Here is a 16,789-nt window from a genome sequence, read left to right as displayed (position 1 = left end):
TACCGTTTCGTAATTGACATCTAACGATTATCTAGAAGGTTTAAATATTAAGGTTATTTACATATCATTCAAATAACTCGGATATTTAATATGGTTAATGTCAAATATCATAATGGAGTCATACTGGAAAAAAAAATTATTGGCTAAACAAAATTTTAAATTTTTAGATAGCCGACTAAAATGAGTTTTGAATTAAGGATAATAATTTCACTTACATTATTAGAAACTGAAATTTTAAAATAAAAATAATTTTTGAAAGATATCAACACACAAAATAAGAGTTCAAGTAGTAGTAAAAGAGTCAAGTCGTATCCAAAGAGTCCTTCATAGTCTCAACCTTTGATTATTTTGTCATAAATATTAGTTATTATTTTGCTTCCCGACTAATTTAGGATCCAATGACACCAACGAGAATGATATAAAAAAAATAGAATTATATCTAGGAAATTTGAGAAATGGTTAATCTTTTTCATGCAGTGTGATGAAAGAGAAGTTTTGAGAGACAAAGACTAATAGTAGAGAAGAGTTTGACAATGCCAAAGCTGAGCGTTGGCTGCTGCCTGACTTTGTATTTATATTAGCAAGTTACAATGGAGATAACAACAAATATATACAAAACGTGTACAACTATACTAGGTTGTTATGCATATCTAGAGTCCTACAACTTTACAACATTATCACATCCTAACACCCTCCCTCAAGCTGAAGGGGAGGAACGAACACAAAGCTTGGTTAGGAGCTCGTGGAACCTAGCAGATGGCAGAACTTTGGTAAACAAGTCAGCAAGTTGATGAGAAGTGGAAACATGAGAAACAAGCAAGTCTCCTAGGTTGACCTTTTCACGAACAAAATGATAATCCGGTGCTACATGCTTAGATCGAGAGTGAAAAATCGGGTTGTGCGCAAGATGAATAGCTCCAACGTTATCACATTTATCCATTACTGGTGAGCAAAGAGGAACATTAAGATCACGTAAGAGATACTGAAGCCAAGTAACTTCAGCAACTGCAACGGCAAGAGCTCGATATTCTGCCTCGGTGCTAGAGCGAGCCACTGTAGGTTGCTTCTTAGCTGACCAAGAAATAAGATTATCGCCAAGAAAAATACAAAAACTAGTAGTTGATCTACGTGTCGCAAAGCAACCAGCCCAATCGGAATCGGAATACACTTTAAGAGAGAGAGAGGTATTTCTGGTAAGTTGCAACCCCCAATCAGCAGTACCTCCAATATACCGAAATATTCTTTTGACAGCTTGCATATGAACCTCCCTAGGATTATGAAGAAACTGAGAAGCAAGATTAACAGCAAATTGAATACCAGGCCGAGTAAATGATAAATACTGGAGAGATCCTACCATTTGACGATAAATTGATGGATCACTTAGGAGAGCCGAAGTAGAAGAGTGCTAATCAAGCTTGCTTTGCAGAGGAGTTAGAACTGGTTTGGATTTATCCAATCCAAATCGATGAAGAATATCATTGACATAGCGATGGTGGGATAAGAACAGACCAGAGGAATTTTTAACTAGCTTGACGCCGCGAAAATAACTTAAAGGACCAAGGTCTTTCATAGAAAATTCATGTTGCATGGCTGAGATGAAAGAATCAATTAACTGTTGAGAGGAACCAAAAATGGCTATGTCATCCACATATATAAGAAGAACAAGCGACTCGGACCCCAAATAGAGAACAAACATACTGTTATCTGACTGTCATTGCTTTAATCCAAGATCTGCCAAGAAAGAGGTAAGGCGATGAAACCAAGCTCTTGGTGACTGTTTAAGACCATATAAAGCGCGCCGAAGTTTACAAACATGATGTGGGTAATCGGTGTTCTCAAACCTTTTAGGCTGACGCATATATACAGTCTCTGTTAATTCTCCATGTAGAAAAGCGTTTGACACGTCCAGTTGGTGCATGATCCAATTACNATTAAAAATAATGTTTTAGAAATTGAAATTTTAAAATAGAAATAATTTTTGAAAGATATCAACACACAAAATAAGAGTTCAAGTAGTAGTAAAAGAGTCAAGTCATGTCAAAAGAGTCCTTCATAGTCTCAACGTTTGATTGTTTTGTCATAAATATTAGTTATTATTTTGCTTCCCGATTAATTTTAGGATCCAATGACACCGGCGAGAATGGTATCAAAAAAGAAAAATAGAATTATATCTAGGAAATTTGAGAAGCGGTTAATCTTTTTCATGTAGTGTTTCTTAATTAATATCCAATGATTATCTATATTTAATAGAGAAAGTTTAAAAAAAAAATAGAGAAAGTTTAAGTTTTAAGATTATTTACATATAGTCCAAATAACTCAAATATATTACATAGTTAGTGTGCGCGCATTCACGCGGGTGATAATACTAGTATGTTAAAATAGCACGGTCTAGCCAATTTTCGGGCTGGTCATTCAAAAATAGCCAGCGTTTACCAAGTCAATGAAAAATAGCCACTATTTTGCTGCAACAGAGACTGGTTCAGCATAATATACTGGAGTTCGATGCACCTGTGTATGAACTTCCAGCATATTATGCTGGACCGGTATACTTTGCTGGTTCCAGTAGAATATACTGGAGACTGGAGCACCGGTGCTCCAAACTCCAGTATATTATGCTGGATCGGTATATTATACTGGAACTCAGTATATTATACTGGAACTCCAATATATTATGTTGGAGTATTTTTCCGGATTTTGAACAGTGTTTTCGTTCAGATTTATCTTTACATGAAAAATGGCTAAATTTCAATTACTTTTGAAACTGTAGCTATTTTTGAACGAACACTTGTAAATCTGACTATTTTTGAATTTCTCCCTAATTATATGCACCAGTCCAATGAAACTAGACCTTTATTAAATTGATATGTGTTCGGCTTAAATGATTAATTTAATTATATTAGCGTATCTTATTTGTTAGGAATAATGTATCTAAAATTTATAATATAGTCTAACTTATTTTATAATAACTTAACTAAAATTTAAATGTCTACATTTTCTGTTGGAAAGAAAATGTTAGTTAAAGAAATAAGTCCAAACGAGGAAAAAGGGAAAGCAAATTAATTTTCCTTTTCTTCTGTTAAAATAATGTTCCACTAGAAAAGTAACTTGCAAATTTCTTCGCTATTTCTTTTTTAAAATTTAGTTCTATTTGACAGGAGTAGAACAAAGTTAAAGTAAATAAATTCCAATTTGAGAAAAGGAAGGTAAATAACTTGAATCCCAAGTGTAACCAAAATGAAAAGTAAGAAAAAAGTTTCCCGCCAAAAGCAACACGCGCTGTTCTTCCCTAATACACAGTTTTGTACCCACAAATACTAATACTTTCCTTATTTTCCTAAAACTCCCTTCTTTCCTAAAAAAATTAGTCCTCCGAGTGCAATTCAAAATTTTCTTTGCAATACTCCAATTCTTTGTTCTCTGTAATTTCACAGCAGAGTCAATCTCTGACTCATTGAGAGAATAGTTGCAGATCATCGATCATTGAAGTGTTGTTGGTTTCTTGCGATTCTTGTCTCCTTCTTGTTTTAATTTCTTTATTCATAATAGCAAATCAAAGACCACCATGTCGATGGTATCACGGCTTCCCAGTGTTCGATTTTACCCAACTGATGCAGAGTTGATCTACTTTCTGAGAAAGTTCTTGAAGGGTGAGTCTTTGCCCAGTGAATGCCCTATTCGACTTGGGGAAATCTATGGAGACCGGCCACCATGGGAGATTTCTGATCATCCTGAAGAGAAAATAGGCTACTTTATTTCTCCTTTGAAGAAGAGGAAGGAATTGTTAGTAGACTGTATTTGTAAAATAATTCTGGAAAAGGAATCACATAAAAGATTTCGCCGAACTTGCGCCAACGGGACATGGAAAGCCCAAACCGGCGGTGATCCTATCAAGAATGGTAAGGGCACTGTGGTTGGATTCAGAAAAAGTTATGTTTATGGAACTAGGAGTAGTAAAGAATCAAAGCAAAATAAGATTAATTGGCTGATGAGAGAATATTACGTGGGGGATGATAAACAATATTCCTAAATAAGATTTTGTTCTCTGCCGAATTAAGAAGAATATAACAGAGAGAAATAGGAAGAATGGGGTTAATATGGAGGAACAAGAAGTTGCTCAAGTAATAGAAGCTATGTTGCGTGAACCTGACTACAACAGAAATAGCCAAATTTTGACCACTTATGACAAAGATCATGAGGCCATCACCAACAGAATGTCCAGGATGACAGAAGCAGCAAAAACAGCAGCGAGCGGACAAGAAGAAGCATATGGTCAGTTATCCTTTCCAGGAATACACGAGCAATGTGCTGAAACTGATCTTAACATTGATAACAGCGACTTCTTGGAAGCACTATTGAATGGAGTAGACAACATTATTCCAGATGATTGGTGGCACCAGTTCTACTAGATAGATAGACATGGAAAAAGTTAACGTCTTATGTTTGTCAGAAATTTTTTGCCCAACTGAATGTCATGTAAACAAGATGCATCATACTGTTATTTTTTCTTTCTAGGTATTGAAATTATTCTTTAATGTGACTTGTTGTGTACGTTTTTTTGCCTGAACAGAGAATCCATAAACTCTTTAGTATATCATTGGTGCATATTTTATGGGAAAAGCAAGACCACTGAAATGAATAAGACACCTTTGAGTCGTCCTCCTTTTCTCATAAATTGTTGAGACGCTCTTTTCCAGTCTTATTTGTCTTCTGGGTTTGGTCATCTTTGCACTGCTGATAGGCAACATGCAGGTATTTTCTCATGTGAAAGACTAAATTAGGATGTGTTTTCTTATTCACGTTTCTTCTTATTCTTTTACCCTATTGCTTAGTCTCTGATGTACGTTGATGAATTTAAGCTTGGGAGTTGGGCTTTAAAGTGGACAACTTGAAATAGACAATGTTGAGTTTCTTATTTCATGAAATCATACTTAAAAATCAACGAATGCATCCACCCCTGGAGAAATATGGATTTAGTAAAAGATGCTACCTGACAAGGACAGAGAGATGTCAGACGAAGAGATCTTACATCATATAAGAAGCCTAGATTTTTGATAGATACACTATGAAACACCTGAAAACTAAATAGTCTTGGTTTTCAATTGAGTTGTCAATAAGTGATGAACTTGATAAAGTAAGCGAAATAGCTAATGGGACATGGAGACTTATGTAGGTTAGCATTGCATGTAACATAACTCTGCAGTAAATTTCATAGAAATAGTGTTAAAAAAGATTACCAGTCCTTGTTCAAAATAAAACAAAACAAAAGCAGTATCAGCCCGTTGATTAAGTCCCTTGGTTCTTGTGGACTGATCTTGATCAATTAGTGAGTATTTGCTTGAATATATCCTAACAATGTACCATACATTAGCATCTTGGTATTTTACTCTGATAGCCCTTTACGCGTGCGTGCTCTCTCTCTCTCTCTCTCTCTCCCCTCCAGCGTGGGGGTGTGAAGTTGATTGATCTGAATGGGAATTTAAACCATGGGACTGTACGACTAGTTCATGGACACAGAAAGCTACTTCTCTTTTGAGTTAGGGAACTCCTTTTCTTTGAGTAAGTTTGTGAATACACATACCTTAAAGTATGAAAAATTAACAGCCAAGTTTAATCTGTGCAAATGAATGTGTCCAACTTGCTGATGTTATCCTAATCTCCAGATATCTCAAAGTGAGACCACTTTTTGTTTGAGTCTGCTCTTATTTTTCACTTTTGACGGCCCTCCCAACTCTTGTTTTCCATGGACCATGTGGTACAGGAAGTGGTTAGTTTCTTTAACTACTAGGTGGCAGGATTCTGAAATGGTAGACAGTGACATAGTTTAAGTACGAATAGTTGTTCAGTATTATCTTTTGAACAACATAACAAAGCTGAAGTTTTCTTGTTGATGACCAATGTACAGCATTACAGTAATTACTTATTTGAGTTATGGTTGCAACTATGGCTGTTGACTTTAAAATTGCCAGTTTGACAAATTCATTGCTAGTGACTTGTGTACTTGTTCATCAAATAAGGATCCAGGTTATGTCCATCAAATACGTCTTTTTCTTTTGGGGGCTCTGGGGTGGGGATGGTGCAAAGCGGGAACTACTTAAGAGGGAATGAAAATTTTGTTGAATTTGTAAATGACACTGCTTCTACTATTGTATTTTGTCAAGAGCTATCTGCAATCCATGACAGCAAGACTTGAACAATGGAGAATTAAAAGAAGGGACACCAGAGGAGTGGATGAGGCACCGTCAACTGCCTGAAGATCTGCAAGATCGTGTTCGTCCGTTTGTGCAGTATAAATGGGTAGCTATAAGAGGTGTAGAGGAAGAAGAAATATTGCGTTCCTTACCCTTGGATCTAAGGCGCCAGATTCAGAGGCACCTCTGCCTGGCTCTTGTTCGTCGTGTAAGTTTTTCCGTCTCATTATTGTTTTCTACTTTCTCAAAGGGGAACATTGCGATCATTTGGAGCCGTGCAGTTTTTTCTATCCTTTTCTGTTGGCTAAAATTACTTTGTAGTTTAACTTTCTGTGTAGAGCTTCTACTCTTGAGTTGGCCATTGCTCTACGAAGCAGTTTATGGATATGCAGCTTTGCTCTCCTTATTGCGCACATTTTTGCACCAAACAATAGAGTAGCACATGGCTAACGAAATCTGCATAGCTAGTTTTAAGACTCCACTTTTGTGAAATGAATAGCAAAAATCTTCTTTTCTACTGATTGAGTGATTTCAGTTGTATCACCCATCTGTCTTGACCTCATCTAAGAAAGAAAAAAAAATGACCAACCATCTGTTTTAAACTTCCAAGATTTTCTTATGGTTCTCCTATTTAGTAACCTCATGCTTGCTGGATTTTACAGGTCCCTTTCTTCTCCTAGATGGATGATCAGCTGTTAGATGCAATATGCAAATGCCTTGTTTCATCATTGAACACGAAAGACACGTATATTGTTCCAGAAGGAGATCCGGTGATTGAGATGCTTTTCATAATTAGAGGTGAACTTGAGAGTTCAACAACTAATGGAGGAAGGTCAGGCTTCTTCAACTCCATTACGCTAAAGCAGGGTGATTTTTGTGGAGAAGAATTGCTAACATGGGCCTTAGTGCCTAATCCGAATGTTAAGCTTCCAATTTCAACTCGAATAGTGAAATGCCTTAGAGAAGTTGAAGCATTTGCACTTAAGCTGAAAAGCTCAAGTTTGTTGCAAACCAGTTCAGACGCCTCCATAGTAAGAAATTACAGCATGCATTCCGGTTCTACTCACACCAATGGAGGACATGGGGAGCTAGCTACATACAAGCTGCATGGAGACGCTATCGGAGGAAAAAACTAGCAGAGGAATTGTCAAGAGAAGAGAGCTTGTACTACACACGAGGGATGATTATGGTCACAAATATCCAGCAGCTGGTTATGACGGTGGCAATGCTTCGGATCATGCAACAGAAAGCAGTATTCAGCATCTTGGAGCTACAATATTGGCATCAAGATTTGCTGCTAACACCAGAAGAGGCAAGATGGCACGGGTGGACCCTGGTGAATCCAGCTTACGTATGCCTAAACTCTTTAAGCCCGACGAGCCTGATTTTTCTGATGATCAAAGATGAACGTCATAGTCACTGATGAATCAGTTCTTGCTTTTGGATCGAAGTTAGAGTTAGTCTGTAGGCTGCTTACTTGTTCACAGGCTGTTTCTTGTTATCCAAAAGAAACCGTTACTAGCAATCTATTCGCTACTACATAGTGGTTAACTAGTTCACAAATGTAAATTAATTGCTTGCTTTTAATCATAAGGGCTCCTTTTGTGACACCCCATAGTTTCATGTAAATCTATGTTATCCTGTGAATAACCATAGTCAGACAGTCTGAATATTATTTGATGTGAAATAACAATGTTGATTGGTGAATGGAACATAACATACAAATATTAAACATATGCATATATACTATTAAAACATCAACATTTTTTGTTCCTTCTCTATGCGGGCTTGCAATGACTTCTATTACAATATTAGTTTCTCTCAGAAAAGGGGAGAGATGAAGAATGAAGGAGATAAACAAACAAGAGAGAATGAGGCTATAATTCTACCCAGGAGAACTCTCTCTTTTACTGCTGGGTGAAGTTACTTCCTAGAAAAGGCCAAAGGGTGTTTCTTCAAGTATAAAACTTCATATTGTTAAATTCTGATTTGCACCTTTGGCATTTATTGTTGTCGCAACCTATATTTCCTTTCCTCCTCGGTTAATAAACTGTTAATTTCAATGTTTTCGTAAATAGCTTCAAATAAAAGTAGGAAAGAAAATTAATTTTCCTTTTCTTCTGGTAAAAAATGTTAAACAAGAAAATTAACCTGCAAATGAAAGAAAAACAAAAAAAGATGTTCATTGTTTTCCCGTAAAAATCAATTATAAATTTCCAATAGAACAAGTTAAAGTAAAGAATTCCCGATATGAAGAAAAAAATGTTAATAACTTGAGTCCTTCCCGCCAAAAGCAACACGTCTATTTTTTCCTAATATGCAGCTTTGACCAACAACAACAATTATTTTCCTAAAACTCCATCGTTTCCTAAAAAATTAGTCCTTCGGATTTATTTTAGAAACCTAAGTCCTTTATAAAGTAACCGACCGTTCCAGGTTCTTCTTCCACTTAATAATAATAGTAATTCATTCTGCCTTCTCTCTCTGTTTTCACTGCGAGTTAAAAATTTCTTTCATATATAGCACTCTCTCCAATTCTTAGTTCTCTCTGTATTTTCACAGCAGAGTCAATCTCTGACTCGTTAAAAGAACTTGCAGATCATTGAAGGGTTGTTTTTTCTTGCGATTCTTATCTCTTTCTTGTTTTAATTTCTTTATTCATAATAGCAAATCAAAGACTGTCATGTCGATGGTATCACGGCTTCCCAGTGATCGATTTTACCCTACTGATGCAGAGTTGATCTACTTTCTGAAAAAGTTTTTGAAGGGCGAGTCTTTGCCCAGTGAATGCCCTATTCGACTTGGGGAAATCTATGGAGACAGGCCACCATGGGAGATTTCTGATCATCCTGAAGAGAAAATTGCCTACTTTATTTCTCCTTTGAAGAAGCGGAAGGAATCACATAAAAGGTTTCGCCGAACTTGCGCCAACGGGACATGGAAAGCCCAAACCGGCGGTGATCCTATCAAGAATAGTAAGGGAACTGTTGTGGGATTCAGAAAAAGTTATGTTTATCGAACTAGGAGTAGTAAAGGATCAAAGCAAGATAAAATCAATTGGTTGATGAGAGAATATTACGTGGGGGATGATTACTTCTGGGAAAACAATATTCCTAAACAAGATATTGTTCTCTGCCGAATAAAGAAGAACATAACAGAGAGAAATAGGAAGAATGGGGTTAATATGGAGGAACAAGAAGTTGCTCAAGTAATAGAAGCTATGTTGCGTGAACCTGATCAGACTATGAAGGCAGAGTATGCTGAACAACAGGATAACTATTTGAGAGGACTTAACAAAAATAGCCAAATTTTGACCACTTATGACAGAGGTGAAGCTACATTGGAGAATCATGGGGCCAACACCAACAGAGTGTACGTGATGACAGAAGAAGCAAATACAGCAGCGAGCCGACAAGAAGAAGCATATGGTCAATTATCCTTCCCTGGAATTCATGAGCAATATTGTGCTGAAGCTGATCTTAACACATATAACAGTGACTTCTCAGATCTTAACGCAGATAACAGTAACCTCTTGGAACTAACACTAATGAATGGAATAGAAGACATTGTTCCAGATGATTGGTGGCACCAATTCTACTAGATAGGCATGGAAAAAGTTAACGTCTGATATTTGTTAGAAATTTTTTGCCCAACTGAATGTTATGTAGTAAACAAGATGTATCATACTGCAATAGTGCAATTATTATTTTTTCTTTCTGGGTATTGAAATTATTCTTTAATGTCACTTGTGTACCTTTTTTGGCTGAACAGAGAGTCCAGGAACTCTTTTATAACACTATCGAATTGATAATAACTCAAAAGAAAAAACAGAGAGCGCCAGAGATCTGTGTGCAAGAAAAAGTTATTTGCCTTCAGGATGGCAAGATCAAGATGCTGGATAAGATCAGTCAGTCATGCAATATTCTGGTTTAGATGTAGGCTCGTCAGCAAGGGAACGTCCAGTTTTTCGCGATACTTTTTTCATTTACTCCGTCGTTAGTAATTCACTGTTATAATGCTGACCATTCAAAATTTAACGCAAAAAAAAAAAAAAAAATGGAAATATGCCCTTGCACAAAATAAATAATGCAGCAAAGGTAGCTGCTGTCACTACACATCGATCTAATATATACATAACTTTTCATCAGATTGGCGCCAAGGACTGTGTACCCATTCACAAGACTCAAAAGTTTAAGTGATTGGCGCTAACTGCCCAATTTCACATATGTCCACAAGAAATTTAAGTGACTCTACTACTGCACACAATTTTGCACCGGGCAGCAATTTACTACAGATTCTTTTGCCTCAGCATAGTGAGAACTTCTGTTCAAGATATGATGGTTCTTCTGTTTACAATCCTCCTTACTGAAAACCACCTTAGAACACTAAATAGCATCTTCCATCTTCGTTGAGCTTTATCTGGGGGAAGAATTGAACTACGAGCAAGAAAGCTGTTGACAGCACACTGTAGATCAGGTGATGGTGCAAAGTTTGGACTGGGAAGGGAATAGTCAGTGTCGAAGAAAGGCAGATGATCACCCTCACAAAATGGTGGAGTTATAGAATCAGTATCAGCCATCAAGGAGTCGGCGTCTTGACCGGGAAATTTAACGGTTGGTCAAACCTAACATCCATGTTGTCTATACCATGCAAGACATAATCATCCAAGCTGCTGAAACCAGCAATTGAACAGAAGGATGGCATGATATCAAGTGTTGATGCACTTAAATGCTGATAGTCGGTTCTGCTAATCTTCTGGGAAGTTAAAACATTGTCATTGGCATCTGAACTGCCCATCATGGATGAGTTTGAGGAGAATTGAACAGCGGAAATTTGCATAACCCAATCCATAAGAGAAGACTCATCCTCAAAAGAGACTACTTCTTCCCAGTGTCTGAACGCACAAATCACCAAATTACGAGCATCATCCTGAAAAGTAAAACGAATGGGAGTCAATGCCTATTAGGAGCGATGCCAACTATAAACATATCAAGAATCAAGCCTTGGTACGTGAAGAAACAAAAAGAGCAATAAACCAAATATTCTTATTTATTAAAGGTACATGCCTTTTGAGTTTCGGACAACTTATCAGCAGAAACAAACTGACACTCTGGAAGAAGCCCCATCACTTGTCCAACGATGTTAAAAACCACACCAGTTTTTTGTACAGATCCAGATGAGTAGTACAAGTACACTTTCTTGTCAAGTAAGCATGTTTGAGCATGTTCTACCGTGACTTCCCACATTTTGGTGGACATACCTGTCCCAAGAACCTGCAAGATTTCCCAGGAAAAGGATTTAAAAGATTAGTCAATCTTGTTGAAACCGCAAGAGCACGTCAGTATTTTACCTAGATTTATCAAATTTCTAAATTGCAATGTCAGCAGAGTGTAACCAGGCAAAATTCTGTTGTCGAACTCCTAAAGGATTACAGAGGATGCTCAAAGAAGATGCTAATCCACTAAGTAAAGCAATTAACTAGAAAACACACTAAGGGAAACAAAGGTAGGAAAAATAATAACAAGCATAACCAAGAAAAACAGAGGTTGCCAAAGAATCACAAACATTAGGAAATATGTCCATCATTATCACAGTCATGCTTGTTACACTATTCAACAAGGAAAAAAATAGATGTATCATTTAAGCAACATGTATACTAAATCCATTTATCTATGTAAGACAGTTGCAGTAGAACTCACATTCCGAAGCCTTGTAGGATCTAGATAGAGGAGAGTCAGAAAATCTTTCACTGTGTTGACTCTTTCCTTGCTCAAACGTCGATGGAAAGCTCCTTCCTTGCCAATCTTTTCCAGTCTCCATACTTCATCTGAAAGAGAAGGAGGATGGTGCTTCTTGTACACTGCAAATAAAGCAGGAAGTTAGATAGTGCCATGTTGCATATTTGACTTGAGAATTATTTGAAGCCTTTCCACCACAATCTCATTCATTGTGTTTTCCAAGTATCGACTCTAATTTGCTCTGAGGCGCAAGTTATGCACAGCTCATTACCATGTTAATCCTCAAGAAACCGACAAATGCATTAAGTTCAGTATAAATGAGTTTTAATTTGGTTTTCGTTTCTAAATATGTTGCAGATTCATTATACAGTTTGATTAACAGTTTCAAAAATCCACCTACCTAAAAGAATTCCAATATGGTGTTTAAATCATACAAAAGATGAGTTAGAGATTTTGTTCTCCGTTTGAGATGGAAGAGGGGTCAACCCTTTCAGTGTCTTCTTCTGTCATATTTCCCTTTTTCGCTCTGCCTAATGCTTTAGTAGAGAACTTTTATCTGCCTACTCCTTGGTTCTTTCAATAGCAACTTTATATCCTTATACTACAGTAGCCGCTTTCTCTATCATTAACCGGTATAGAAATGTCAACTTTCCTACTCTCCGATGGGTGTTGTTTAAGTTTAAGACAAATTTAAAATGTCACATGAGATCACCTCCTGCCTCAAGGCTTCTGTATTCGCCTTAGCTTTTTCTTTAAAACCACAAACTCTAGGTGAGTTACATGAGGGAAAAGAAACAAAATCTAATACTTGAGCATTCACTAGCCAGCTCGGTATCATTTGTCTCACTGAATGATAAACAACAGTGGGAAGTGTAGTTAACTGAACAAGGATTTAGACCAAATGCATTAGATAATTTAAATAGGCCAAAAAAAGATGGTTGATGTCAAACTATGGCAAGAATGAGACATTGATGGTAACATAAAATTTTTCATTTAAGGTATAAAATCCCAAGATGAAGCATAAAAATATATAACATATCCCAGACAGATAGCAAAACAACATTTCCATTACCTTACCTTGTATAAGCTACCTTGTAAATTGAATAGTTTCCTAAAAGAACTTACTACTATTTTACTTCTTTTTCACTCATATAAACGTAGTGCTTTATTCCTGTGTGTTAATATCTCTGCATTATCCGCACTGGAAGTATGGTTCTTTGTATTAAGTCAGAAACGTAACACGATATCTACTCCCCCGTCCCAATTTATATTGACCCATTTTCTCTTTGAAGCATCCCAAGATGTTAAACACTCTTTCTACAAATATTCTCTAACACACTCTTCCCTTCAAGAACTCAAAACAATTTAAGTTTTAAACGATGATGGGATGTTTCACCTATTACACTGCACATTTTTGCTTCTAATCAGACTATTGCAAAACAATTTTTTTTTTTTTTGCTTCTAATCAGACTTTCAAGCATGTTTTGTGCCAATATCATATCCCCAATTCCTATTGTCTGTCACTTAAAATCAGAAGTCCAGCATATTGCTCAGTACACAACACAAGATTTTAAAATATCAATGAGCAATCTGTCCCACACCAGTAGACTTGATTGTTTGCTTTGAATTAATAATGATAATTATAATCTTAATTGATAAAATCTAAAGACAGTACTACAGAGATTATCCGCAATAGAGATTAAAGTCAAACTTGATACACCCTAGGAAGCCTTCAATAGAAAGCAGATTGCTGATGTGAAAAGGACACTATCTAACACCTTTCAAGTCAAGCACTCTTCTATAATGGAATTTAGTGTTAGAGTTCACAACTTTTGAAAAGAAAAATCTGTCACTTAATACATCTAACAGCATTGTAGAAAGAAAATAGATATCAGGAACTCACACTCGCCGCGGTGATCCCTGACAATGAAGGATTCCGTCTTTGCCTCTTGCACACTGATTCCTTCAAAGCTATCAGCAAGCCTCGCCCCTAGCCTGAATTTACGGCTTCTTGTCCAGCTTGAGTTATCAGTAAATGAAATATCACTCACCCAACCAATGCCCTCCTTGAGATACAAAAATGCATCCCCAGCAAGGAGAGGTTTCTTTCCTTCCCTTTCTCTCACAATGTTATTCTTGAATTCTTCTGCAGTCCAATTGTCCCCATCATCCCCATCAAAATCTCCCTCGAGTACTACTATTTCGACTTTTGCACAGGATTCAGGACCACTTGAGACAACTTGTCCAGTATGAGCATCAACCAGGGCTACTTTCAAACTAGATTCCTCTCCTTCTATGCGAGTTCCAGTAAATACTGGGGGCGAAATGACATCTAAAAACTTCAGCTTCAGGCTTCTAAGTTCACAAGCGTATACATCTTTCCCACAATTCCTAAAGAGGTGCAAATACGGAAAAAAAAATTGCAAGACTAAGTCATAATAGAAAAGCATGAAGCGCATGTAGCGTTTGAATGATGGAGTCCAACTGCATACCGTTTAATGGTGGTCATGTACTTCCTGAGAGCCAACTCAACTTCCTCTTTTACCTGTAAGCTCAAGTTAAAATGTATTTATCTCCCGATGAACCTAATCAAGACAGTTAAAGAAAAACCACAAAGAGACAAAATTGATCATAAAATAAAGCATTAATTAATAGTTGTCGCTTCATCCCAACTAAATGTCCCTGCTTGATTTCTGATTTTTCAACTTTAGTTTTTTTTAAATAGAATTAGACATATGCACCACATAACAGCCTAAAGTCGATGAGCTTTGGCAATTAATAGTCAAGAAATTAGAACAAGGATAAAAGCTAGGTACGACAACCAGGGATTGTCATAGTAGAAACTATCTGCTGAATTCCTGCTAATGAACTACGCATTTTTCATCACAAAATATTTATGATACGCAAGACTAAGAAAAGTGGAAAGCACATGCTACCAATTTTAAAAAAGAATAAAAAAAATATGCCATTCTACGAAAGTAAATGACTGAGTCATCAGATTCCCAAACTTTAAAAAAAGTATACTTTCATTGTTCGTTTCAAAACTCAAACACAAAAAACGATATCGTCGGACACAGGCACACTTGCAAACTTGAAATAGGTGACAATTCTTAAATATCACAGTAGACTAACTTCTTAAGGGAAATGAACATATATAGTCTTACCACTCGACGAATCAGTGGTTCCAAAACTGGCTCCATAAAATGTTGCACTCTACGCATATTCACTACTTCCATAATAACACTACACATGAAATAATAAAAGTACAATCAGTAATAAAGAAATTGCAGCAGGAGTAGAATAGCTTTCTCATTATGACACTTATTCCTATTCGGTAACCTTTACTTAATGCATATATATAGAAGAGTAGCATAAAGGAAGAAAAAAGCATTTATTGACCATTAGAATTATGAGCAAAGTCTACCTAGTTTACTAAACAACACCATTGACGTACTCAACACAAAAAGAGAAAAGCAACCCAGCACCCACTTTTTCTTCGCCATGACTCACATCTCTACGAACAATATTCTCCCCCAATAAGGACAAAAATCTCACTGAGGGGGGAAAATGAAAAGTAATAAAATGAAACCCAGAAAATCGATTGATAATATTATTAACCTTCTCAGAGAAGGAACTCTGCGGCGGCGCTTATCATCGGAAGAACCGCCGCCATCGTGTCGAGGCTTGGGATCCTCTTGTGGTTGCCGCTTCATCGACATTATCGAAGTCTATAAAAGGGAAAGAAAGCAGCAATTCCACGCTTAATAAAACTCTAAAATCTGAAGCTACGTGGCGGCAGCACCGGACGGGAAGATGATAACCATGGAGTACTGGTATTTGTATTGGTGGTTGAGGAGACAAAAAGACCAACATGCGTTAGCCGATGAAAAATAAGAATACTCTATTCTTTTTAGACCTAGTTCAGGAGACCCTCTATATATATGTGTAGAGAGAGAGTTTATGTGGGGATAACTGATAAGTATGGTATGGCATATAAAGATAAATACTAGTGACAAAGAGAAATGAATGAGTAGACTCCAAAAAAAACCTGTGATCCTACTTGGGGGTTTATCTGTATGCCAAAATTTTAGCAGGGCGTGGCAGATGTATGGATACACAGCGATTCTGCTACTGTTTTATATGCTGTTTCTTTCTGGGATTGAGGTGAAAAAGATTAATAACGGCGTGAATAGAAGAAAGGATGCGGTGAAACGGAAGCAAAGGATCAAAATATTGGCCTCCGGCGCGGAGGAGAGGTGCTTATGGTTTTGGGGGCGGGGTTGTTTTGCGATAGAGTGGGGCCACTTGAAAACGCGTGGGCCCACAGTTCGTACTTAGAAACCTGTGTTATTTACGTTATGCTCCTATTATTATATACTGTGTCAATATCCATAAAATATGGGCTACGCTTGCACTCCTGGTTTAGTAGTATTCCACCTCAATATTTTAGGACTAATGACTCGAAAATATTACTAATAGGGACTTATTTATCCGATTTTATCTAAGTTTTCATATTTAGAAAAAGTAACAAAAGGTTTTACAAGATATATATAAATTCAATCAAAATTTATAATTTATCTACAACTTAAATACATATTTATATACAGAATTCGGTCAAAAACTATAATTTACATGCTATTTGTATACAATTTATATACAGTTATGCAAGTTGTAGATATTTAATATACCGTTTCTACACTTCAATCTGAAATTTCAACGAAAATCACCTCGAATCTTCACCGAATTATCTCAAAATTGAGATATAAAGTAGAGGTGCTTATAGGGCGGATTATTACACTTAACGGTTCAGCTTATCGGTTATCGAGTTATAAATGTAGTAATCCTCTAGCCATCCAATAAGAC

The 16,789-nt window shown here is 36.7% G+C and overlaps 3 protein-coding genes and 2 pseudogenes across 3 annotated transcripts; 3 read left to right on the top strand and 2 right to left on the bottom strand.

Annotated features, from left to right (window-relative positions):
- Window positions 698-1,357, bottom strand: LOC109224353 (uncharacterized mitochondrial protein AtMg00810-like). Its single transcript, XM_019388936.1, has one exon. It carries the CDS (start codon window positions 1,355-1,357, stop codon window positions 698-700), a length of 660 nt encoding a protein of 219 aa, XP_019244481.1.
- On the top strand, window positions 3,354-4,480 carry LOC109223726 (annotated as a pseudogene).
- LOC109224351 lies at window positions 4,417-7,617 on the top strand (annotated as a pseudogene).
- On the top strand, window positions 8,740-9,789 carry LOC109224644 (NAC domain-containing protein 78-like). The gene has a single exon (XM_019389181.1). It carries the CDS (start codon window positions 8,872-8,874, stop codon window positions 9,787-9,789), a length of 918 nt encoding a protein of 305 aa, XP_019244726.1. The 5' UTR covers window positions 8,740-8,871.
- Window positions 10,391-16,235, bottom strand: LOC109223725 (calmodulin-binding protein 60 A-like). Its single transcript, XM_019388140.1, is given in 8 exon segments — window positions 10,391-10,790; window positions 10,793-11,117; window positions 11,255-11,461; window positions 11,888-12,048; window positions 13,830-14,317; window positions 14,419-14,471; window positions 15,091-15,169; window positions 15,545-16,235. Coding segments are annotated over 8 exon segments (1,689 nt in total). The 5' UTR covers window positions 15,646-16,235; the 3' UTR covers window positions 10,391-10,515.

The sequence above is a fragment of the Nicotiana attenuata genome, chromosome 3 (genome assembly GCF_001879085.1).
Source record: "Nicotiana attenuata strain UT chromosome 3, NIATTr2, whole genome shotgun sequence".
Lineage (NCBI taxonomy): Eukaryota > Viridiplantae > Streptophyta > Magnoliopsida > Solanales > Solanaceae > Nicotiana > Nicotiana attenuata.
This window is presented reverse-complemented; position numbering and strand designations above follow the sequence as displayed.

Bases quoted from the DNA above. Each gene is read 5' to 3' on its own strand.
- LOC109224644 (XM_019389181.1), top strand. From the start codon at position 8,872: ATGTCGATGGTATCACGGCTTCCCAGTGATCGATTTTACCCTACTGAT.
- LOC109224353 (XM_019388936.1), bottom strand. From the start codon at position 1,357: ATGGTAGGATCTCTCCAGTATTTATCATTTACTCGGCCTGGTATTCAA.